Source organism: Salvelinus alpinus, chromosome 18 (genome assembly GCF_045679555.1).
Source record: "Salvelinus alpinus chromosome 18, SLU_Salpinus.1, whole genome shotgun sequence".
Classification (NCBI taxonomy): Eukaryota; Metazoa; Chordata; class Actinopteri; order Salmoniformes; family Salmonidae; genus Salvelinus; species Salvelinus alpinus.
The window spans coordinates 9,561,020-9,586,714 of NC_092103.1; the positions used below are offsets into that span (position 1 = coordinate 9,561,020).

Here is a 25,695-nt window from a genome sequence, read left to right on the forward strand (position 1 = left end):
CGCAGGGCATGTGCTCAGGGGGACTGACCTCCCAATTGATTTTGTTATTCACTCACACTGATATTATATGAATTTGGCATAAATCAAGGGCCCCTGAGCGGCGCAGCGGTCTAAGGCACTGCATCTCAGTGCTAGAGGCGTCACTACAGACCCTGGTTCGATCCTGGGCTGTATCACAACCAGCTGTGACCGGGTGTCCCATAGGTCGCCGCACAATTGGCCCAGCGTCGTCCGGGTTAGGGGAGGGTTTGGCCATCATTGTAAAATAACAATTTCTTCTTAACTGAAAAATGACCCACTGCCAAGTGGAGGCACTAAAAAAAATTCCGGGGAGGTGGGAGGCTAAATCTTGCTTGCGGCACTGGGCCAAGGCCTACTTATCAAATGTTATTTTCTCATCTGTTAACGCAACACATGAAACATAAAGTAGATGTTAACGTATAAAACTTTATTCACATATTTTACATGAGCTACAGAACAGCTATGTTAGTTTGAACCAACAGTGGCTGCAGAACATAATCGATAACTGAGAACTGAAATTGGACTCATGATCTGTGCACTGTTTCCGTGAGTTTGTCACTGTACATGGATTAAACTAGAGGATTCTGTTCCAGCGCCATTTGAAATTATATTTCCTGTATCTTCAGGGAGCATGAAATAAAGAGACTTCGCTGTGGCGCCCCTCAAGCTGCAATGCCGGGTCTTGTTCATGCACGAAGAGTGAAAAACCAAAGTAAACGTCAAGCGTACATACCCCTCCAATATATCTGATCTAAATTATAATAAACCTATATACATACACAATGCTCATGTTAAGACAATGGCTACCTATGTAAACAATATTTCAAATACGAACACAAATTTGAATGTGGAAGACTCTGTAGTAGAGTGAGGTGACACTGATTTCAAGTATTCTCCTTCATGCAGACAAGAGGGAAATTATCATGACTGTCTAGCTTGGTGTGGTTTGAAAAAATGTAAACCAAATAAATATAAATATGTTATTAGAATGAATAGATTACTCAATAGGCTAGATGATATGATTGGGGTAAAAGAGCCAAAAAACGTAATCGTTCAATATAGGAAATTAGCTTCAAGGCGCGGCAGTTTGGTCCCCCAAAAAATTTGAAGAGGAATTTTCCCTAGTTTGGTTTCACTGTTGCCATCTTGTGACCAAATCTGTTCACTGCAAGCATGAAACCTTGTTCGCATAAACACAAGCAAGCAGAAACGTAATTTCAGTGGTAGATACAAAAACATGTTTTCTTAAGTACTTAACATTTTGTTCTCCAGTTTGATTCAAACAAAGAGTCAAAGAGTGCCTTCTTGAATCTCCTTTCCCTTCCTCCCGTCTCTCATCCCTCATTCTCCTCGACCTCGGTGAAGATGTCACTGAAGAAGTACTGGGACACGTTGATGGGTTCCTCGTCTGCTGAACCGCTGTCCACACAGGGAGACGCGCTGGGCTGGGTGGCTGGCACCTGAGAAGACTGGTGGAGATAGAGAGAGATGGGGAGGGAGAGAGAGTAGGACAGGAGTACAATGAGGGTTCTGTTTCTCATCGTTGTGTAACAAAAATAAATACAAGATCATACCCACGACAGTAGGTTGATGTTTTTTTTTGTTGCAAAGTTCATAGGTAAAATACTGTATCACCAGATGTTGTCCATCTCTTTACCTCAGTAGCTGTAGTACACAGGGAAGTACTGGGCTCTGGGTCTGAGTGTAAGGCCAGGACATCAGAGGGTTTTTCCCGAGGCACCCTGGTGGAAAAATCTGGCATAGTCGTGGTTCTGGTGGCTCTAGTGGGGGTGGTGGTGTTATGCGTTGTGGAAGGTGAAGGCATGGTTGTGGTGGTGGTGGAAGGTGCAGGAGCAGCCCGTTTCCCCCCTGGGCGGGTGGTGTTGACCAGGGGCCTCCGAGTGGCTGCTCTGGTACATCGGGGGGGGGAAGCTACAGGGGAGATGTTCTTATTGGACATGAAAGACAGGAATCCCCTGGGTCTCCTACCAGGCCTGTAGGGGGAAGGAATATCCAAAATATTTAAATCAATAATTATTAACACTCCTAATCAATGGAAGACAATCGAATGTGTCCTGTCAATTAACTATAATACAACAGCAGGTCATTTTAGCTACTTACGACTCCACCTTTAATTGAGGAGTTCATTACTAATAGATAGTAACAGGGGGACAAACAGGGGGAGATAGAGAGTGACAGGTATAAGAACGAATGAATTTCAGGCAAATCACCTGCTCAAGGGGCCACTCATTGCCAGCGGTGTAATTTGACGGGCAGCCTGAGACTCCGCCCCTGAACTATTGTCCTCCCCTCCAGTCGGCGTGTGCTCTGTCTCTGTACGATCTAAACAGCCCACAGTCCCCTGCTGTGGCTCATCAGCCACCACCTCTTGTGATGCGGTTCCCGTGACGGAGGGGCCTGGCTGGGCCGGGGGACTGGAGGCAGTGGGGTGGTCAGGGTCTAGGGTGGTAGTGGTCAAAGAGGTGGTCTGGTCTGGGGTAACGGGTGACACAGCCTCCTTGGCAGGGGCCGAACGACTGGTCTGTTTCCTTACTGCAGTGTTAGGTCTCACCTGCAGTTTGTCTACTTCACACAAGCAGAGACAGAATTATTTTAGGAGAATATTACACAATAAAATGGATGGATGAACGGAATCGAATGAATGAACGAACAAACAAACAGACGATGGAGAGCAAGTGTTTCACACATTGTATTAGATGCACTACTGTGTACTCCGTGCCCACCTCTCCTGGCTCTCTCTGGCACTTTCCTCTTCTTAGAAGGAGGATATGTGTCCTCACTAGTCGCTGCATCAGCCATCGAGTCTTCTGAGGGTTTGGCCGAGGCACACACACCTACTGGGCCCGCTGTGGAGCCAGACTCCACTTCCTTGATACTGGTGTATGAGGGTTGAGGAAGGACCTCATCCACTGACATAGGCTCAGGGACTTCACAGAGGATACCAGCATTCCCTTTCTCCAAACCACCTCCAGGGGCAACAATATCACTGCTGAAGGAGAGAAGGATTTGCAAGGTGAAGGGACGGAGAGCACAAAACAGGGACGAAAGAGAGAAAGAAAGAGGGGGAGAGAGGAGAAAATGTACATTCATATGGGAGATATTTTGCATTTGGGGGGGGAAACTGAGTGGAAAAGGGGTTAGCGATGACTGACAGGCACTGACCTGTGCTGCAGTTGAGCGCCTGCGACTGGTAGAAAAAAGAAAGGCTCGGAGAGGGTCTGGGATGTGCAGCCATTCTCCTCCCCTGTGGGAAGTACTGGGATTTCAGTCAGGGAGAGGATGAATATAGGCTCATCCGGGTCTGACTGGGCCTGGTCCAACGGAGCAGTCGATACAGACGTTTCTGAGTGCTGTATGAAGACAGCATCACTTTGTTGCGAGAAAAAGCTTCCCTCCGTAAAGAGAGACATATCGCCCTGTGAATATAAACATCGGACGCACACAGATGAGAGGCATATCTTAGGAGCACATTTCTACACGCAACCAGACATCTTCGGTAGGAATACAATGAATTACCTGGGTAGTATCAATGACGTCAGTAAGAGGGATGACTTGGTGAATCTGTTGCATTTCCTCCTATGAATACAAACACCACACACACAGATCAGACACTTTAAAAGCACACTGTGGCAATGCAACCGGCTAAACCAATAGATGATATTTATAATAGCCTCACCTGGGTAGTATCGATGATGTCAGAAAGGGGGACGACTTGGTGGATCTGTTGTATTTCCATGGGAACCTCTTCAGCTTCCTCTGGTGTCTGGACTTCAGGGCAGGGTCCAGTATCTAGTCTCTGGACCTCAGATGTGGGTCTGGAAGCCACATCTGGTGTCTGGACTTCAGGGCTTGGCCTGCCTTCTGGTACCTGGACTGCAGAGCGTGTAGCGGCTTTGGCGGTGCGACCCAAGTTGGGTTTGGGTTTAGGTAAACGGGCCCTACGGGTTAGAGGGCCTGTCTGTTTGGGCTGGTCTGAGTCTGATGTCCCTGACTGGGACCCTACAGCACTGAGGGAAGAGGAAGTATTTTCCTTAGGGCCATCGTGATCTTTCACCTCTCCTGATGACCTCAGAGGTGACTCTGGGACTATGGGTCTGAGTGTAACTGGACCTGGCTGCTCAAGGCTTGGGGTGGGCTGTGGTTGTGAGAGTATGGTGGTACTTTGTGTGGATTGTTGTTTTGAGAGTGTGTTTGTGGTGGAATTTAGTGTGGGCTGGGGCGGTTCTGACTGTGTGGTGGTATTCAATGCAGGCTGTGGTTTTGAATGAGCAACTCTGGTTCTCTGATGGGGCTGTGGTTCTGACAGTGTGGTGGTAGTCAGTTGGGGTTTGGGTTGAGTGGTCCTAGCAGCCCGTCCCAGGTTGGGTTTGACCTTAGGGAAGTGGCTCCTCCTGGTCTGTGAGGTTGTCTGTTGCTCTGAGCCCTCTGACACTTCAGAACCTGATTCCACCTGAGAGGCGTGTCCAATATCAGTCCCCTCCCTCTGTCTGAGAGGCCCCTCTATGGGTGGATGAGGGATGACTTGGTGAATCTGTTGTATTTCCTCCTATGAATAAAATCACACACACACACACACACCCTTTAAAAACCCACTGTGGTAATGCAACACAATCAGACATGTTTGTTAGAACACATTCAATTATAAATAGCATTTAGGCTAAACCAATAGATGATATTTATAATAGCGTTACCTGGGTAGTATCGATGATGTCAGAAAGGGGGACGACTTGGTGGATCTGTTGTATTTCCATGGGAACCTCATCAGCTTCCTCTGGTGTCTGTACTTCAGGGCAGGGTCCAGTATCTAGTCTCTGGACCTCAGATGTGGGTCTGGAAGCCACATCTGGTGTCTGGACTTCAGGGTTTGGCCTGCTTTCTGGTACCTGGACTGCAGGGCGTGTAGCGGCTTTGGCGGTGCGACCCAAGTTGGGTTTGGGTTTAGGTAAACGGGCCCTGCGGGTTGGGGGACCTGTCTGTTTGGGCTGGTCTGAGTCTGATGTCCCTGACTGGGACCCTCCAGCACTGAGGGAAGAGGAAGTATTTCCCTTATGGCCATCGTGACCTTTCACCTCTCCTGATGACCTCAGAGGTAACTCTGGGACTATGGGTCTGAGTGTAACTGGACCTGGCTGCTCAAGGCTTGGGGTGGGCTGTGGTTTTGAGAGTATGGTGGTACTCTGTGTGGATTGTTGTTCTGAGAGTGTGTTTGTGGTGGAATTTAGTGTGGGCTGGGGTGGTTCTGACTGTGTGGTGGTATTCAATGTAGGCTGTGGTTTTGAATGCGCTACTCTGGTTCTCTGAATGGGCTGTGGTTCTGAGTGTGGGATGATATGTGTGGTGGGTTGTGATTTTGAGTGTGCGGTAGTTCTCTGTTTGGGCTGTGTTTCTGACTCTGTGTTAATACTCTCATTAGGCAGTGGTGGTTCTGTGGTGATATTCATGGTAGGCTGTGGTTCTGAGGTTGTGGTGATATTCAGCATAGAATCTAGTGGTGGTTCCGACAGTGTGATGGTAGTTTGTGTTGGTTTGGGTTGTGTGGTGATATTCTCAGTAGGTTGTGGTGGTTCTGAGATTGTGGTGGTAGTCTGTGGTGGTTCTGACAGTGTGGTGGTAGTCTGTTTGGGTTGAGTGGTCCTAGCAGCCCGTCCCAGGTTGGGTTTGACCTTAGGGAAGTGGCTCCTCCTGGTCTGTGAGGTTGTCTGTTGCTCTGAGCCCTCTGACACTTCAGAACCTGATTCCACCTGAGAGGCGTGTCCAATATCAGTCCCCTCCATCTGTCTGAGAGGCCCCTCCTCTATGGGTGGATGAGGGATGACTTGGTGAATCTGTTGTATTTCCTCCTATGAATAAAATCACACACACAAACACACACACACACACACACACACACCCTTTAAAAACCCAACGTGGTAATGCAACTGTAACACAATCAGACATATTTGTTGGAACACATTCAATTATAAATAGCATTTAGGCTAAACCAATAGATGATATTTATAATAGCCTTACCTGGGTAGTATCGATGATGTCAGAAAGGGGGACGACATGGTGGATCTGTTGTATTTCCATGGGAACCTCATCAGCTTCCTCTGGTGTCTGGACTTCAGGGCAGGGTCCAGTATCTAGTGTCTGGACCTCAGATGTGGGTCTGGAAGCCACATCTGGTGTCTGGACTTCAGGGCTTGGCCTGCCTTCTGGTACCTGGACTGCAGAGCGTGTAGCGGCTTTGGCGGTGCGACCCAAGTTGGGTTTGGGTTTAGGTAAACGGGCCCTGCGGGTTGGGGGACCTGTCTGTTTGGGCTGGTCTGAGTCTGATGTCCCTGACTGGGACCCTACAGCACTGAGGGAAGAGGAAGTATTTTCCTTAGGGCCATCGTGACCTTTCACCTCTTCTGATGACCTCAGAGGTGACTCTGGGACTGGGGCTCCGGGTCTGAGTGTAACTGGACCTGGCTGCTCAAGACTTGGGGTGGGCTGTGGTTGTGAGAGTATGGTGGTACTCTGTGTGGATTGTTGTTCTGAGAGTGTGTTTGTGGTGGAATTTAGTGTGGGCTGGGGCGGTTCTGACTGTGTGGTGGTATTTAATGCAGGCTGTGGTTTTGAATGAGCTATTCTGGTTCTCCGAATGGGCTGTGGTTCTGAGAGTGTGGTGGTAATCTGTGGTGGTTCTAACAGTGTGGTGGTAGTCAGTTGGGGTTTGGGTTGAGTGGTCCTAGCAGCCCGTCCCAGGTTGGGTTTGACCTTAGGGAAGTGGCTCCTCCTGGTCTGTGAGGTTGTCTGTTGCTCTGAGCCCTCTGACACTTCAGAACCTGATTCCACCTGAGAGGCGTGTCCAATATCAGTCCCCTCCCTCTGTCTGAGAGGCCCCTCCTCTATGGGTGGATGAGGGATGACTTGGTGAATCTGTTGTATTTCCTCCTATGAATAAAATCACACACACACACACACCCTTTAAAAACCCACTGTGGTAATGCAACTGCAACACAATCAGACATAGTTGTTGGAACACATTCAATTATAAATAGCATTTAGGCTAAACCAATAGATTATATTTATAATAGCCTTACCTGGGTAGTATCGATGATGTCAGAAAGGGGGACGACTTGGTGGATCTGTTGTATTTCCATGGGAACCTCATCAGCTTCCTCTGGTGTCTGGACTTCAGGGCAGGGTCCAGTATCTAGTCTCTGGACCTCAGATGTGGGTCTGGAAGCCACATCTGGTGTCTGGACTTCAGGGTTTGGCCTGCTTTCTGGTACCTGGACTGCAGGGTGTGTAGTGGCACGACGCAAGTTGGGTTTGGGTTTAGGTAAACGGGCCCTACAGGTTAGAGGGCCTGTCTGTTTGGGCTGGTCTGAGTCTGATGTCCCTGACTGGGACCCTCCAGCACTGAGGGAAGAGGAAGTATTTCCCTTACGGCCATCGTGACCTTTCACCTCTTCTGATGACCTCAGAGGTGACTCTGGGACTGGGGCTCTGGGTCTGAGTGTAACTGGACCTGGCTGCTCAAGGCTTGGGGTGGGCTGTGGTTGTGAGAGTATGGTGGTACTCTGTGTGGATTGTTGTTCTGAGAGTGTGTTTGTGGTGGTATTCAATGCAGGCTGTGGTTTTGAATACGCTGTTCTGGTTTTCTGAATGGGCAGTGGTTCTGAGTGTGGGATGATATTTGTGGTGGGCTGATGCTTGGAGTGTGATTTTGAGTGTGCAGTAGTTCTCTGTTTGGGCTGTGTTTCTGACTCTGTGTTAATACTCTCAGTAGGCAGTGGTGGTTCTGTGGTGATATTCATGGTAGGCTCTGGTTCTGAGGTTGTGGTGATATTCAGCATAGAATCTAGTGGTGGTTCTGACAGTATGGTGGTAGTCTGTGGTAGTGCTGGCAGTGTGGTGGTAGTCTGTGGTGGTTCTGACAGTGTGGTGGTAGTCTGTGGTGGTTCTGACAGTGTGGTGGTAGTCTGTTTGGGTTGTGTGGTCCTAGCAGCCCTTCCCAGGTTGGGTTTGCCCTTCCCAGGTTGGGTTTGACCTTAGGGAAGTGGCTCCTCCTGGTCTGTGAGGTTGTCTGTTGCTCTGAGCCCTCTAACACTTCAGAACCTGATTCCATCTTGGAGGCGTGTCCAATATCAGTCCCCTCCATCTGTCTGAGAGGCCCCTCCTCTATGGGTGGAGTTTCTAGAGTGGGAGTATCACTGCTCTGAGGCACTGGTACAGATGCCGTTGATGTGGTGACTAGGATAGAGGACGTTGTTGTCAAGGTGACTGGAGCAGAGGATGTTGTCGTGGTGACTGGGACTGAGGCTGTTGCCATGGTAATTATGACAGAGGCTGTTATTTTGGAGACTGGGATAGAGGCTGTTGACATGGCAACAGGTACAGAATCCTCAGCGATTCGTGATGCCTCAGTGACCCTAAGAGATTCAGAAGGAATGGTGCTAGTTTGTGATTGGTCAGTGGGCTGTGGTGTCATCTGGTACAGTTGGTCCTCATTGGAACATTCTTCCGTGATGATATCATCTGCTCCTGCAGTGAAGGCCTCAGCTGCCTGAGACAGGTGGGTGAGGTTGCCAATGGCCAGAAGGGTTCTAGCTGCCTCGTTGTAGCTCTCCTCAGATACTGGAACAAAGAGGGGAGAGGAGAAGAGAAACAGTTTAACATTCTATAGTTAGTGGTGTGAGGGAGAGCGTTTATATTTTGTATATATTTTTTACTTAAGAGGATACAATAGATATCAGCTCTTGAAAGGACCAACCTACCTTCCATGTTATCTGGAGACAGGAAGTCTATCACGTCCTAGAACGAAGAAAACAAAAACATTAGTCCTCATAACATAGACACAGTCTGGAGCAATATAGCAGCCGTGCTTGACACAATTGGATGCTTGACCCAGTCATCTCAATTTAACACAGAGAACTTCTGAAAAGTGCTATATACTGAATCTCAAATGTGATTCTATAACCAGATTTCTATCCAACCATTGCCTGACACATGAAAAAAGTCACGAACGGACTGATGGAAACAGTAAATACTGGTACAATTTCAGAAATGTTGAGAATTCGTTCATTCGACATGGTGGGATCTTTTAGTGTCTGGAAAATGTATTATGTGAGAACCGCCTTAATGCGCAAATAATAATATAATACCCATCAGAACGTAGTAAACTTGAGTCACGAGATGATGTGTGGTCCCCCCACTACCAAGCATGCAGGTTATTAGGCTACAGATGAAATAACTTAAAATAAACTTCACAGGGTGGTGAAAGTGCACAGTGATGAGTTTGATGCTCCTTTCCAATAAATATTGAGGGACTTATTCTGGTGACATGATGATCGATGCTTGGCTGCTGTTTTGACAAATAAAAATCCCATAATGTTGGTAGGCAACCCACACTGTATCTGCGAGCTGTTGGCTACAGCGCTTGTGACAAGACTAGAGTGGTCACAGTTGGTATATAACTCTTTTTATTTTTGTGACAGAACTATCAGTAGAGTTGAAAAGGCGATGTAAACCCATTTAACTTGTTTTTCCCCCCGGTATTTGGGAATTTAACCGTAAAAGTTATTTTTATGTGCACTACGTCATCACACACAGCCTTTTATCCGCAATAAGTCTGTTTCATTGAAATATCTCTGGTAGGAAAATGCCTATATTCTTTAATGCAGATTTTAGAATTTTCACATGAAAATCTGTCACTAATTGGATGGAAACCTAGCTATTGATGACAAAATGTTGGTCAAAAACATGGATGAAGGAGGGATGGTAGTGATGTATAGGGAAATACATTTTGTCCACACGACACAGACAGGACAAACAGGACAGGGCACATGAGGGCACATGATGACTTACTACTAACAGGTCCAACTGATGCTCACAGGGCACTGTGCCCATTTCACCACCCTGTGCCCGCTCGCATGACGAGTCAGGGCAGAATGCATCATGGGAAATACCCAGGACATCAGGCACGTTGACGGAGATATCGAGCTGTGAGCGGGGGAGAGGATGACAGGAAGGAAGGAAGGGAGGTTACAGGACAGAAAAACCATGCATGATAAATAAATGAATAAAAAGACATACACAGGGTAGGTTGTGCTGGGTTTCCAAAGTGTAGGATAACTAAAGCAGCTTTGTGAATAGCAAGTCGGAGAGTGAATTAAATGGATAAACCAATGGGATGCAACTGTGACAGGATAAAATAATAAAATAACCTAAAAATAAATACAAATAGATCCATTATGTAGGATCTAGATCCCTGGGACAGTAGACAAACCTTTTTCAAAGCATTGAGCCAACCCATTCCATAGTGGCTCAGATTTGTTCTTTACACATTGACCCTTCCAGCAACTATGGTGCAATTATGGTGGAGCAATTATAGGGGATGCGTAACCAGGCCAGTGCATTACAGCTAAGCTCAGTAGTGTGAAAATGGTAAGTGTGTCACCCCTTTCACCTCCTCCATGGTCTCCTCAACCTCTGTGGCGACAGGTTGTGGCGAGCGAAGGCTCATGGGAATGAACGCAGGTGCCTGGTTCTCCTCCTCTGGGCTTGTGGGATTGTGGGTGTCCTCCTCGGCCTGCGCCTCCTCTCTCCATGCTCCTTCTTCCTCATCTTCATCCTCATCTTCAGACTGGGACGCCCTGAGGGTGACCAGCTTGGATTTCCTAGCCGCTGATTGGCCCTTCCTACCTGGCAGGACTGGGCCAGGTTTGATGTTGGACCTCCTGGTTGCTGGTTTGGATTTGGGCTTGGTGGAGGAAGAAGTGGAGGGGGATCCGTCTGAGGCAGGAGTGGGGGCAGAGTCTGAGGGCGAGTCCCCATCCTCCTTTGCAGGGTAATTCAAGAGCTGTGTCTTTTTGGGTATTCTGCCATACCTGAAAGACATTAACATAGTTCGTTTTACTGCCGTTCTATGGCTGTGACCCTCTTCAGTTATGTAGGATCAGTGTGCGTGTGTGTACCTGGTGGGTTTGATGGGTTTATCGTTGGCTTCTTCCTCCTCTCCCTCAGATGAAGAGAGTTCACCAGCTTTCTTCTTCTCCTTTTGACTGACTGAAGGAGAAGCATCTTTATCTACCTGAAAGTAAGTTAAGGTAGAGGTTGGACCACACAGACACTCAACTACTTTTCAGCTATTGAGGTTCAGACAAGTCTTAGGGTTTATAGAATGTTACAAACATTTACGATTAATAAGAAAAAGAAAGTCACAATTCTCTGTGATTGGTGTGCGTCTTATGACCAGGGGAAGTTTTTTGTCCACAATGATGTTGGGAGTGAATATAAGCTCTATTTACACTGTTAAAAATTGGGTTTTCCTCACAGGACAAAGACCTACCTGTTCTTCAGACAGCCCTTCTTCAGTGTTCTCCTCCTCTGTAGGTGTGGCCCCATCTTTAACGTTGGGCTTGGTATTGGGCTCGGGGCCCCTCTGGCCCCACTTCCTACCCAGGTTAGGAAGAGGTCTCTGGGATCGGCCACGGGACAACTGGGCTGGTTTGATCACCACAGGTCCCTTGGCTGCTTCCACAGGCCCTTCTGCCTGCTTTGAACTAATAAAAAAATACATCATAATTATTAAACCTACAATATGTAATCTTTTGGGCGACCTGACCAAATTCACATAGAAATGCGAGTTATAGATCTCTCTTTCGCATTGAAAGCAAGTCCAAGAAGCGGTAGATCTGTTCTATGTACACTACATTTACATTTACATTTAAGTCATTTAGCAGACGCTCTTATCCAGAGCGACTTACAAATTGGAAAGTTCATACATATTCATCCACTATTTCTGTGTCCCGTTCTTATATTCAGTTTTTGCGTCTTTTACGTTCGGTTTTGTACACCAGCTTCAAACAGCTGAAAAAACAATATTTAAAAAATATTTCACAGGGGTTTAGATGGCACAATGATTCTCTACAAAAACTGAAATTAGGCAAACTAATAGACTTTTAGCAAAATGGAAAATGGCAGAGCGATATCTGCATACTGCACCTTTAAAGGGACATTTCTAAAATGTTCAACTTCATAATCAACATCTCCAGCACCACCCCAACATCAACATATGTGAAAATGGCACATTTGTATGTTTTGTTAGATAGAGGAAGATAAGTCTTTCCAGTGACATCATCGGTGTGCATCATGATATTTTAACCCATTGTGAGTAGGCATTGCCTACTAATTGGTTGAGGATGTCATTAGAAACACTTATCTTTCTCTTTCTTTTCCCACACAAAACATAGAAACACTATTTTCATAGAGGACTCTCCATGACCAAAAGTATATGGACACCTGTTTGTCGAACATCTCATTCCAAAGTCATGTGCATTTATATGGAGTTGGTCCCCCCTTTGCTGCTATAACAGCCTCCACTCTTCTGGGAAGGCTTTTCACTAGATGTTGGAACATTGCTGCAGGCACTTGCTTCCATTCATCCACAAGAGCATTAGTGAGGTCGGGCTCTGATGTTGGGCGATTAGGCCTGACTCGCAGTCAGCGTTCCAATTCATCCCAAAGGTGTTCGATGGGGTTGAGGTCAGGGTCTTGTGCAGGACTCTGTGCAGGCGGTTCCACTGCTTCAGAGACCAACGGCCGCGAGCTTTACACTACTCCAGCCGACACTTGGCATTGCGCATGGTGATCTTAGGCTAGTTTGCGGTTGCTCGGCCATGGAAACCCATTTCTTGAAGCTCCCGACAAGCAAGTCTTGTACTGACATTGCTTCCAGAGGCAGTTTGGAACTCGGTAGAGTGTTGCAACCAAGGACAGACGATTTATGCGCGCTTCAGGGGTCCCGTTCTGTGAGCTTGTCGCCTACCACTTCGCGGCTGAGCCACTGTTGCTCCTAAACATTTCCACTTCACAATAACAGCACTTACAGTTGACCGGGGCAGCTCTAGCAGGGCGTACATTTGACAAACTGACTTGTTGGAAAGGTGGCATCCTATGACGGTGCCACGATGAAAGTCACTGAGCCCTTCAGTAAGGCCATTCAACTGCTAATGTTTGTGTATGGAGATTGCATGGCTGTGTGCTCCATTTTACACCTGTCAGCAACAGGTGTGGCTGAAATAGCCGAAACCACTAATTTGAAAGGGTGTCCACATACTTTTGTATGTTGATGTTGGGGTGGTGCTGGAGATGATGAATATGAAGTCTAAAAATTATTTCAGCACTTGACACTTTTTCTCCTAATGTAAAGAACAAAATAGTTGACATTTACAAACTGCAAGTGTTACCTCTCTGGAGGCCCTGCCTCAGAATCTTCAGGTACACCAGCCTCTTCTGAGGAAGCAGAGGAAACAATGGCAGTAAGTAAGATAAATAATGAGTTACTAGATTTTGTATATTTTCACTTTGTTATATGGCTACTGTGAAAAGCACCACTGAAGTCGTGGAAGTTCTACTGCACCTTGATCACTTGTTATTAGGTCGATCTTCTTTTTCTTTCCATCCTTTGCTTCTTCAGGAGAGGACTCTCCTCCTCCATTCCTACTTTTGCGTTTTCTCTTCGGGGTGGGAGAGGAGGAAAGTGTGGTCACTTCGTTAGAGACGTTCTCGTTCTCCTTCTCTCCCTCCTCCTCCACCTCCTCTGTGTCCATCTCCGCGTCTAACCCCTCCTCCTCCACGTCGCTCAGCTGCTTCGCTGCTTTCTTTTCTGACGGACAGCGAGAGCAGAGATATTGAGACTCATACAGGGAGCAAGGACGGCTAATGCGTGGGCTGAAGACATTACTACCTTTTAACGATGAATAATGTTCAAGAAATCACAACAATTTCACCAGATTACATAGGTGAGAGATGCCATATGAGATGCAACACATAGCTGTCTGTTAAAACCCCCTCTGAGAAATTCAGGCATTGACTTTGTGGTGGAACTCCCTACATGACCAAATAGGTAGTAAACAAGGAAATGTATCTTAGTTACCTTTCTGTTTGATTTTTTTCTTGATCCGTATCTTCTCTGTGGGGGACTTGTTATTTTTGTTCCTCTTTGCTTCTGCAGCCAAGATCTTCTCCAGGAGGCCAGTGAAGAACTCAAAATCCAGCCTGCGTTTCTCCTCTAAATCAAATCACATTTTTTGTTGGTTAGATACACATATATAGCAGATGTTATTGCGGCTGTAGCGAAATGCTTGTGTTCCTAGCTCCAACAGTGCAGTCAGAACAGAGAAAAGACCAAGATGAATTGGATTCCCGAATCACGTCTATAACGGCTGAGTATAGTAAGTTCCTTCTGATAAAAGTTTTTCAAACTTACTGAAGGCCTTGTCTATCCTCCAGCTGTTTGCTCTCTCCTCTTTCTTGAACTTGTTCTGAAAGACACAAAAACAGTAGACAAAATTACAAACCGGCAGTAACACAACCTAGTACAGTTGTATAGTGCTACAGCCCCGATCTACAGTATTTAGGGTTGGGCGGTACCCAGACCTTCAGATCTTCATTACCGTCCTTCTCATCCTGGGATTTATGGTATTAGCAACTTAGTACACAAGAGGGTGCCAAAAACACACAAAAGAAAAACCCATTGGGCATCCACTACCAGAATGCTAACAAAATGAGTGCAAGTAATAGCGGATTTCCATGGAGGCTGCTAGCTAAATATGCTAACGAGCGCAAATGAAGTCGCTCGGGCAACAAGCCTGCCTGCTCTGAGAAGGGGGACGGGGGGGGGACGGGCCAAGAACGGAGAGGAGAAAAAACACAAAGAGATCAAGATAGCAGAGAGAGCTGTACAAATAACTCATCCAAAGGGCTTTGACTTCTTAAACAAGGCAGAAAGCTAACACAATATGATGCCCTGTTACCTTAATTATTCAGCCACTTACATATAACTACCAAGTTAAGCTTGAACGCAGACCTAAAACGCTCCTTATTGTAAGTTCTGCTCGGCATCAGACAAATCTTGTGCTTCAGTTGCACTTCTCCACTCAGATGAGAATTCACGAATGGGCATTCTATCATCAGACAGCGCTCTGACTGACGTGTAGCTACTTTTCTCTGGTACTTTTCTCAGTGTAGCCAGCCTACTTTTCTAAGGTAAAATGCCAGATGAACTTTAAGCAAAACATAAGGAAATGTACCTGGCAACATTCTTTCTATGATAAACATAAAAATATGATGCCATGCATCATTTTAGCAAAAGAAATACCTCGCTTTTTCACTGTAATCTCATTTACTTGTGTGGCTGCCAGCTGATAAAAATGAAACTATTTTCTGCCGAATGTGTTGCATTAATGCATTTTCTGTGAAGGAAAACTATAGTTGCACATCCCTGATCACTCTATTGAAGAAAACATGTTAAGCGTTACTTTCAAAGAAATGCGACCCCTGTCAATACACAGTTGGACCTGCTCCCGCTTTCTCCCGTTAAACTATTTACAAACAAACATTTGACTGGCTCAACTGTTCTGGGGAACTACGGTAACCTTAATAATGTAACAATGTGACAGGTGAAATGAACAATGTGATCTGCTTAATCTCCTAACGTATTACACAAGTTGACTGAAGGTATTTACTTAAAAAGTAGCTACAACTATTAAAATGAATTGAAAAACTTCAAAGAAATAGTTAACAGTTTTGACGGTATTGAAAAATACCCCGTATACCTTATGGGTAGGGCCTGTTGTTTTGGTTGATCATGACCTGGATTGAAATCTTTTTAAGCCTTTTCCAGAAATGAGAATTACACCAAAAATGAAAGCAATTGTATAAGGATGGTGCTGGACCATCTGACATAAAAAGAAAAGGGGAAAGTCTTATGAAAAACCTTTATTTAATGGTTAAAGGTCCAATGCACCTGTTTTATTTCTCTCAATATAAAATAATTTCTGAGGTAAAAAATTAAGTATCGGGCCTCCCGGGTGGCGCAGTAGTCTAATGCACTGCATCGCAGTGCTAGCTGTGCCAGAGACAGAGACTCTGGGTTCGAGCCCAGGCTCTGTCGCAGCTGGCCGCGACCGGGAGGTCCATGGGGCGACGCACAATTGGCCTAGCATCGTCCGGGTTAGGGAGGGTTTGGCCGTTAGGGATATCCTTGTCTCATCGCGCACTAGCGACTCCTGTGACGGGCCGGACGCAGTGCACACTGACCAGGTCGCTAGGTGTACGGTGTTTCCTCCGACACATTGGTGCGGCTGGCTTCTGGGTTGGATGCGCGCCGTGTTAAGAAGCAGTGCGGCTTGGTTGGGTTGTGTTTCGGAAGACGCATGGCTCTCGACCTTCGTCTCTCCCGAGCCCGTACGGGAGTTGTAGCAATGAGACAAGACAGTAACTACTAACAATTGGATACCACGAAACTGGGGAGAAAAAAATCAAATAATAATAAATCAAATTAAGAATCTTACTGTGATTATTTTAAATTAAAATGGTCAATGGGCAATTTCTCAAGCAAAAATGTTGCTAGGACTGTCTAGGAGTGGGGAGGGGAAACTGAACATTTGCTGTTATTGGCGGAGGTTGGGAACTCTCTTTCTCATTGGTGGTCTATTAACTAATTTACCACATGGTATCATGGAAGGCCAAAACATACTCCCGCCAAAACATCCTCCCACCAAAACAAGATGACATTTATGGCAGTCTTTTCAAATAGCTCTTACACTAAAAGGGCATTTTCATAATTTCACAGTATTATTCCAACCTCAGTGTGGAAATATATATAAAAATATACACTACCGTTCAAAAGTTATGGGTCACTTAAAAATGTCCTTGTTTTTGAAAGAAAAGCAAATTTTTTGTCCATTAAAATAACATCAAATTGATCAGAAATACAGTGTAGACATTGTTAATGTTGTAAATGACTTCTGATCCTGGAAACTGAAGAGTTTTTAATGGAATACCTACATAGGCGTACAGAGGCCCATTATCAGCAACAATCACTCCTGTGCTCCAATGGCACGTTGTGTTAGCTAATACAAGTTTATAATTTTAAAAGGCTAATTGATCATTAGAAAACCCTTTTGTAATTATGTTAGCACAGCTGAAAACTGTTGTCCTGATTAAAGAAGCAATAAAACTGGCCTTCTTCAGACTAGTTGAGTATCTGGAGCATCAGCATTTGTGGGTTCGATTACAGGTTCAAATGGACAGAAACAAAGAACTTTCTTCTGAAACTCGTCAGTCTATTCTTGTTCTGAGAAATGAAGGCTATTCCATGCGAGAAATTGCCAAGAAACTGAAGATCTCGTACAACGCTGTGTACTACTCCCTTCACAGAACAGCGCAAACTGGCTCGAACCAGAATAGAAAGAGTGGAAGGCCCCTGTGCACAACTGAGCAAGAGGACAAGTACTTTAGAGTGTCTAGTTTGAGAAACAGACACCTCACAAGTCCTCAACTGGCAGCTTCATTAAATAGTACCCGCAAAACCCCAGTCTCAACGTCAACAGTGAAGAGGCGACTCCGGGATGCTGGCCTTCTAGGCAGAGATGCAAAGAAAAAGCCATATCTCAGACTGGCCAATAAAAAGAAAAGATTAAGATGGGCAAAAGAACACAGACACTGGACAGAGCAAGATTGGAAAAAAGTTTTATGGACAGACAAATCTAAGTTTGAGGTGTTCAGATCACAAAGAAGAACATTCGTGAGACGCAGAATTTTTTAAAAGATGCTTAAGGACTGCTTGACACCATCTGTCAAGGATGGTGGAGGCAATGTGACGGTCTGGGGGTGCTTTGGTGGTGGTAAAGTGAGAGATTTGTACAGGGTAAAAGGGATCTTGAAGAAGGAAGGCTATCACTCCATTTTGCAACGCCATGCCATACCCTGTGGACGGCGCTTAATTGGAGCCAATTTCCTCCTACAACAGGACAATGACCCAAAGCACAGCTCCAAACTATGCAATAACTATTTAAGGAAGAAGCAGTCAGCTGGTAATGGAGTGGCCAGCACAGTCACCGGATCTCAACCTTATTGAGCTGTTGTGGGAGCAGCTTGACCGTATGTTATGTAAGAAGCGCTCATCAAGCCAATCCAACTTGTGGGAGGTGCTTCAGGAAGCATGGGGTGAAATCTCTTCAGATTACCTCAACAAATTGACAACTAGAATGCCAAAGGTCTGCAAGGCTGTAATTGCTGCAAATGGAGGATTCTTTGACGAAAGCTAAATTTGAAGGACACAATTATTATTTCAATTAAAAATCATTATTTATAACCTTGTCAACGTCTTGACTATATTTCCTATTCATTTTGCAACTCATTTCATGTATGTTTTCATGGAAAACAAGGACATTTCTAAGTGACCCCAAACTTTTGAACGGTATCAAATCTTAAGTGTAACATGCACATGGTTAGCAGATGTTAATGCGAGTGTGCTTCTAGTTCCGACAGTGCAGTAATATCTAACAAGTAATCTAACAATTCCCCAACAACTACCTAATACACACAAATCTAAAGGGGTGAATGAGAATATGTACATGTAAGTATGTGGATGAGCGATGGCCGAGCGGCATTGGCAAGGTGCAATAGATGGTATAAAATACAGTATATACATGTGATATGAGTAATGTAAGATATGTAAACATTATTAAAGTGGCATTATTTGGCATGTTATTGTATAAAGTGGCCAGTGATTGGGTCTTAATGTAGACAGCAGCCTCTCTCTGTAAGTGATGGCTGTTTAACAGTCTGATGGCCTTGAGACAGAAGCTGTTTTTCAGTCTCTCGGTCCCAGCTTTGATGCACCTTTACTGACCTCGCCTTCTGGATGGTAGCGATGTGAACAGGCAGTGGCTCGGGAGGATGATGTCCTTGATGATCTTTTTGGCCTTCCTGTGACATCGGGTGCTGTAGGTGTCATGAAGGGCAGGTAGTTTGCACCTGGTGATGTGTTGTGCAGACCGCACCACCCTCTGGAGAGCCTTTGTGGTTGAGAGCGGTGCAAGCCCACTACTGTTGTGTCGTCTGTAAACTTGATGATTGAGTTGGAGGAGTGCATGACCACGCAGTCATGGGTGAACAGGGAGTACAGCAGGGGGCTGAGCACGCATCGTTGTGGGGCCCCAGTGTTGAGAGTCAGCGAAGTGGAGATGTTGTTTCCTACCTTCACCACCTGGGGGGCGGCCCGTCAGAAAGTCCAGGACCCAATTTCACAGGGCGGGGTTGAGACCCAGTGCCTCAAGCTTAATAATGAGCTTGGAGGGTACTATGGTGTTGAATGCTGATCTGTAGTCAACGAAAAGCATTCTTACATAGGTATTCCTTTTGTCCAGATGGGATAGGGCAGTGTGCAGTGTGATGGCGATTGCGTCGTCTGTGGACCTGTTGGGGCGGTATGCAAACTGAAGTGGGTCTAGGGTGGCCGGTAAGGTGGAGGTGATATGATCCTTGACTAGTCTCTCTATTCACTTCATGATGACAGAAGTCAGTGTTACGGGGCGGTAGTCATTTAGTTCAGTTATCTTTGCCTTCTTGGGTACAGGAACAATGGTAGCCATCTTGAAGCATGTGGGGACAACAGACCGGGATAGGGAACATTGAATATGTCCGTAAACACACCTGCCAGCTGGTCTGCGCATGCTCTGAGGACACGGCTAAGGATGCCGTCTGGGCCAGCAGCCTTGCGAAGGTCAACACGTTTAAATGTTTTACTCACGTCAGCCACAGAGAAGGAGAGGGGGGCGCAGTCCTTGTTAGCGGCCGTGACGGTGGCACTGTATTATCCTCAAAGCGGGCAAAGAAGGAGTTTAGTTTGTCTGGAAGCATGATGTCGGTGTCTGTGACGTGGCTGGTTTTCTTTTTGTAGTCCGTTATTTACTGTAGACCCTGCCACATAGGTCTCGTGTCTGAGCCGTTGAATTGCGACTCCACCTTGTCCCCGTACTGGCATTTCTCTTGTTTTATTGCCTTGTGGAGGGAATAGCTACTGTCTATATGCAGTCATATTCCCAGACCTCTTTCCATGGTTAAATGCAGTGGTGTGTGCTTTCAGTTTTGCGCGAATGCCGCCATCCATCCACGGTTTCTGGTTAGGGTAGCTTTTAATAGTCACAGTGGGTACAACATCTCCAATGCACTTCTTTATAAATGCACTCACAGAGTCAGCGTATAGGTCGATGTTGTTCTCTGAGGCTGACCGGAACATATTCCAGTCCACGTGATAAAAACAATCTTGAAGCGTGGTTTCCGATTGGTCGGACCAGCGTTGAATGGTTCTCCTCACTGGTACATCCTGTTTGAGTTTCTGCCTATAAGACGGTAGGAGCAAGATGGGGCCGTGGTAGGATTTGCCGAAGAGAGGGCGGGGGAGGGCTTTGTATGCATCGCGGAAGTTCGAGTAGCAGTGGTCGAGGGTATTGCCCATGCGTGTAGCGCAATCAATATGCTGGTAGAATTTAGGTAACCTTGTTCTCAAATTTGCTTTGTTAAAATCCCCAGATACAATAAATGAGTCCTCAGGATATACGGTTTCCAGTTTGAATATAGTCCAGTAGTGTATATATATATTTTTACTGCCATGTGCCTTTAAAATCCAGGTTATGTGACATGAACAACCAAAACAAGGGGCCCTACTTATGGGGCTAAATCAGGAATAACACTACAGTAAATTACACAGGTAATTTATAGACAGTGTCAGTGATACCTTGATCTCGGTGCGACCGCGGTGAGGGAACAGCTGTCCAATCATGGAGAAGTCTGTTCCCACCATACTGATGGCCAGGAAGAACATGTCCGTCTCTGACGAAACAACAACAACAACACAAAGACTTTGTTTTAGTAGGACTTTTGGTTTCAACATGTACAAACGCAGGTAAACTAAGGTGTAACTGATGATTAAGTAAATATTGGGATAGAGTAGAGTTCTATTGGACCCAAGTAGTGGCTTTCAGACAGACCTTTGTTGGACCAGGGCTTGACATGTGTCCCCTTCCTGAAGCTCGAGTAGGTAGTTGTGGAACCACGCTCAAAGATGGGGTCTCTATCATCAGCTGGGTTGGGCCCTTTCTGCCTCAAGACCTCCACCGTCAAACTGGGACACACACACAAACACACAGGGGGAGAAAGTTAGGTAACATCCAAACATAACAGGATTGGGGTGAAGTCCAATTCAGTCAAATCAGGAAGTCAATTCAGGAAGAAAATAAAAAATTGCTTTTCAATTAGGAAACTGAGACACGTCGCTGACCTCTCCTCATCGATGATCAGAGAGCCGTCTTCTGCCACCTTCACCCGCGGGACCATCACCCCATCGTCATCCTCATCTTCATTTTCATCTTCATCTCCCTGGCTGGCTGTCTCAGCTGGGGCCTCCGGTGTTGGGGGTCTTTCAGGTGACCTGTACAAGACAAAGATGATCATTTCAATTGGGTTAAATAGCACAGCTACCTTGGTTGTTACACTGTGAGATGATATTTCACACACTTTATTGCCTGCCTAATATATATTTTCTAGAAATGGAAAATAAACTTGAGCATGATACGGTCTTACTCTTCTCTTGGTGGGGTGAGTGGGAGGACAGTCTCGTTCTCCCTCTGTTCCTCTACCAGATAAGACCTGGAAGGAAAACACAACACAGGGAACTTACGCTTCAGAAAAACCTTTAAAATAGAACATAGATTTACACTGACTGTACCCAACAAATCCCCCCCTCCCCAGACTCACACCCACTGAAGGTGTAAGCTTACGTCATGGGGTTGGTATCAGGCAGGTAGTAGATGAGATCTCTCATGGTCATTTTAGAGGGATCTAGTGTGTATTCGCTCACACACACCTTGGCTTTGCTCCGTTTCTGCACATTCAAAACATCACAATGTTAAAATTCAGTGGTATGACAAGCATCTAAACAATGACAGTAAACACTGTGCTCTGCTGTCATCTAGCAGCTTCTCTTGGTGACAGCAACAACTGGTTTAACTGAAGAACCTCTGCTATCTAAACACAATCAGTGTGAGTGTATGAGATATGTAAATTCGTTGCAGTTCTTGGTATCTTCAAACATTGACAGTGCCTAGAGAAGCGTTTAACACATCAATTTGCAATAATAATCCTACATTCTGTGCAGATTGTGTGTTATCAAACATGCATAATGTTGTTAGCTTCACAAGATTACATTATAGATTGAACGGGATCTTAAGCACAAACAAATTAATAACATTGTACGAATTGGAATTTGTAACATACTAATCAATTTTTAAAAAATAAAATCAGGACGTAACATATGAGACTAAATGGATGATGTTGAATACAGTTGTGCACAATTACTGGGGACCCGTTTCGCCTCGTGAGCGCTACTTTAAAAATGACTGGCTGAAATTATACAAAACCTTTCTAGCATCACTTTATTCTTTGAACTAAAGATCACCAGTGAGACTAAAACCAATCTCACCTTCTCCTTGTTCATCTCCTGTCTCAGCAGCTCTCTGAGCTTCCGGGCCTTAGCCAACCTCTGTAGGTCTGTTGGGTCATTCAGGAACCTGCTAAGCCTGGACTTCCCTGGTGCCAGCCCGGTGAGCCCACCAGACACAGACCTGGCGACCAGAGTCTTAGCTCTCTCTGATACTGAGATACCCTCTTTGTCTGGAAGGGAGGATGATGGGACCATCTCTAACGAAGTGGATGGAACTTTAATGGTTGGTGTTTTTTTCAGGAGATCTGATTGGATGCTGCCTTTGCCTGCTGCCTGCGGGGTCTGTTGTGATAAGGATGAGTCCTCCACTGCCACATTCCCCAGAGAGGTTGTTGTAGGGCCTGGGGAAGCTGGGGACAGTGGCCTGGGTTTGGGCTGTCCTTTGGCTTGCCTACTACCTCCAGAGGGCCTCCGCCTTGGGGATCTCATGCCCTGTGGGGGTCCAGAATCTGTCTGTCTGGGGGCCTCTGGAGCCTCAGGGGTTGGAGCTGGAGTCTCAGTGCCCGCTCTCATAGGGGACTTGGGGGTCCTGGGGGAGGAGCGGGTGAGGGCTGGGGTGGCGGCCACCCGGGGTTTGGCAAGGTTTGGCATGACAGAGAACCGCTTCCTCCTTTGAAGACCGGCAGAGGGGGTGCTGCTGGAAGCCTCGCCATTTGGGTCTTTTCCATCCCTATACCAAAGACAGTCAGAGGTCAGAGACAATGCAGACAATCAGCTAATACGTGAGCAACACTGAACCACAGTCAGAAGATGGTTGTTGGGGCAAAACCAAGTTTAAACCTAGTCTGATTAATATGTATATACAGCCTGAAGCCAATGCCTGCAAAATTGTGTAAATGTTCCTTATGAGCCAGAATGTATAATACATTTACACTTACTCTCCAGGTGGTCTGTGCGGTTTGTCTTTTAGCTGCTTGAAATTTGTGACAATAAATGATATATTCTGAATCAGGGGAGGATGGAAAACAATCCAGACCTTTTTTGTGTGACTTTTTCATATATTTCCATTTTTTCTTTGGATTTCCAAATGTTTTAAATCATTTAAAGTGTGGATTGTTCTCCATCATCCCCTGATTCAGAATACAACATCTTCATTGTCATGGCATGCTTAGTTCAAAGCTAATCACGAAATGAAAAAAAAATCCAATACAAAACAAACTTTACCTTGGTGCCAAATCATATACCTACAGGCTCTCTAAAAAAATAACCTGGTAAACAATACTTTCCTGTGGATATTTTGTCTCAAATTTTTAGCAAATTTAGGACAAACCACACAGACAACCGGTATACTAAGTTGAAATGTATTTTTTATTAAACATTTACACGATTTCGCAGGCATTAACTTACAGGCTGCATGTACAAATTAATTGTGTATTACAGCCTAATTCAACAGACTAGTTTAAACCATGTGTACGACCCATGTTACCTTGAGTAGTTCTCAATTCTACAACAAAATTTGAAATCCTATGAGAGATTATAAACCTCCAGAACAGTCACTGACAGCCACACCTCTGCATTTACACATTTAGCTGTAAAAGTGACTATAATACATTTGATTCAATTATGGATGTTGAATAAGGTAGCCCCCTGCACCTCTCTGATTCAGAGGGGTTGAATTAAATGCAGAAGACACATTTCAGTTGAAGGCATTCAGTTGTACAACTGACTAGGTATCCCCGTTTTCCCCCATTGATCGATTGGCACTCACTCTCTGGGTGTGGTGGACTCTGTGGAGGCTTCTAGCACTGCAGTTGTGGTGGTGTCCTTCACGCACTGGCCCCCTGCCTGGGGAAGGTCCTCGGAGGCCTGGGAGCCTGCAGCTGGAGCCTCCTGGGAAGGTGGAGTGTCCTGGGAGGAGGCTGGGGCTGGCCCTCTACCTGCTGGCCTGACGTTCGGGCGAAAACTGATCCTGGATCTGCGAAGCATTCTGTCCTACTGCAGAGAGGCTGTGACACGGATGATGACATTAGCTATAAGAAACACAGAGCTCAGGGTTGCTAGCAAACGAACTTGTATTACATATATGGCAAATGACCATCAATGGCTTGTGTCTAAGCTAGTTAGCTACTAAATGCATCGGTTTGCTGCAAGAAGTCTGCTCAGCTGCCAAATGTCACTCACTGGCTCACTTATCTTCTGACTCTAGCTAACGTCAGTCACATACCATAGCTGACAACCACGGGTAAGTTAGCTAGGGAAATACACCAGAAAACGTAAAGTGAGATAAAGTAGTTACAATTTCATCTCACTGTATTTTGTTAGCTAGCATGTCTTACATAGTAACGACGAATGAGCATTATTAGCGTGCTAAAAGTTGTAAACCTGCTAACAGTTAGCTCGCAGTCACGCTTTCTTTGGACGCCTAGGAAAGTAGTGTAATACTAACTTCCTCTTCTCCAAATACGTATCGTAATCCATAAAAATACAAACCTCGTATTTAATTATCAGTTTTTCGACATATATTCCATATGGTCGACGTTTTAATCCAAGTCTAGCACCATGCACACACACACACACTAGTCCACCATGATGTTTTCGATTACGTCAGAATTTTATTCGTGAAAGGGATTGTGGGAATTGTAGTTTGAGTGATAAAGGCCAAAAGTTGTTAGAGCAGCAGCTCATGTGTTCGTTATTTCTACATTGCAAAATTGAAAAGGGACAGGTCCACAATATTTGAATGCATACTAGCTAGCAGTACTTTATTTAGAACATGATTGTAAAGTAGGTATATCAAAAACATAAGTTATCACATCATAGGGCAGGAACCTTGAGTCAAATTCACCCTCTTTAGTGCCCCTGATTAAGAAAAGTTCAACTAAAAACACAAAGTACAATGTGACTTTGTGAGTGGTAAGTGGACATGAATATGTATTAAGTCAAATCATTTAAATTTCAGTGATTCTGGCAAAAATAAATACAAATGAGTCACAACCCATTGTATGATCAAAGTGCAATTAGCTTGGGTACTAGTAACCTAGGATTGTCTTACATTTAACCAGGTGCTTTACAGTCAGCACTCATTAGGTGAATCATTACCAAAGTATCTATAGGCTTATTTGGATAAGGCAAGTATGTATTAGCAACCAAAATTGCACATGAATGAATTCAGCGTTTTCTCAGTTTTAGATTCTGAAGATCCAGGTCCACTTACACAACTCAGTAACTGTTGGTAAATGTTATTTCATAGGTGGAATGAAACATTGCACCCCACACAAGTACATGTCTATGAAAACTTGTTCGAATGGCCTACAATAAAACACACATATGAATGTTACCCTGTTTTAGCATCCTAAGGTGAGTAGTCTAGGGATACAGTAATAACCCCC

The 25,695-nt window shown here is 45.3% G+C and overlaps 2 protein-coding genes across 4 annotated transcripts; both read right to left on the reverse strand.

Moving 5' to 3' along the window:
- Positions 1–427: 427 nt before the first annotated feature.
- LOC139543664 (mucin-2-like) lies at positions 428–8,039 on the reverse strand. Of its 3 annotated transcripts, none has more exons than XM_071349967.1 (10): positions 7,110–8,039; positions 6,052–6,960; positions 4,734–5,882; positions 3,719–4,588; positions 3,559–3,618; positions 3,205–3,458; positions 2,766–3,028; positions 2,253–2,607; positions 1,679–2,015; positions 428–1,490 (listed from the first exon to the last, which is right to left on the reverse strand). In XM_071349967.1, exons 1-10 carry the CDS (start codon positions 7,866–7,868, stop codon positions 1,356–1,358), a joined length of 5,091 nt encoding a protein of 1,696 aa, XP_071206068.1. In that variant the 5' UTR covers positions 7,869–8,039; the 3' UTR covers positions 428–1,355. The 3 variants fall into 3 exon arrangements, with proteins under 3 accessions (XP_071206068.1, XP_071206067.1, XP_071206066.1); XM_071349966.1 differs by having other exon boundaries at positions 2,253–2,604; positions 2,766–3,031; XM_071349965.1 differs by having other exon boundaries at positions 2,766–3,031.
- On the reverse strand, positions 7,874–25,604 carry LOC139544621 (transcription factor TFIIIB component B'' homolog). The gene is made up of 18 exons (XM_071351943.1): positions 24,797–25,604; positions 24,075–24,312; positions 22,346–23,036; positions 21,645–21,748; positions 21,448–21,513; positions 21,146–21,295; positions 20,856–20,989; positions 20,603–20,697; positions 14,285–14,339; positions 13,952–14,086; positions 13,436–13,681; positions 13,263–13,308; positions 11,359–11,576; positions 10,989–11,100; positions 10,481–10,901; positions 9,880–10,014; positions 8,790–8,826; positions 7,874–8,649 (listed from the first exon to the last, which is right to left on the reverse strand). The coding sequence occupies exons 2-18, from the start codon at positions 24,290–24,292 to the stop codon at positions 7,874–7,876; spliced, it is 3,639 nt and encodes a 1,212-aa protein (XP_071208044.1). The 5' UTR covers positions 24,293–24,312; positions 24,797–25,604.
- Between the last annotated feature and the right edge of the window lie 91 nt (positions 25,605–25,695).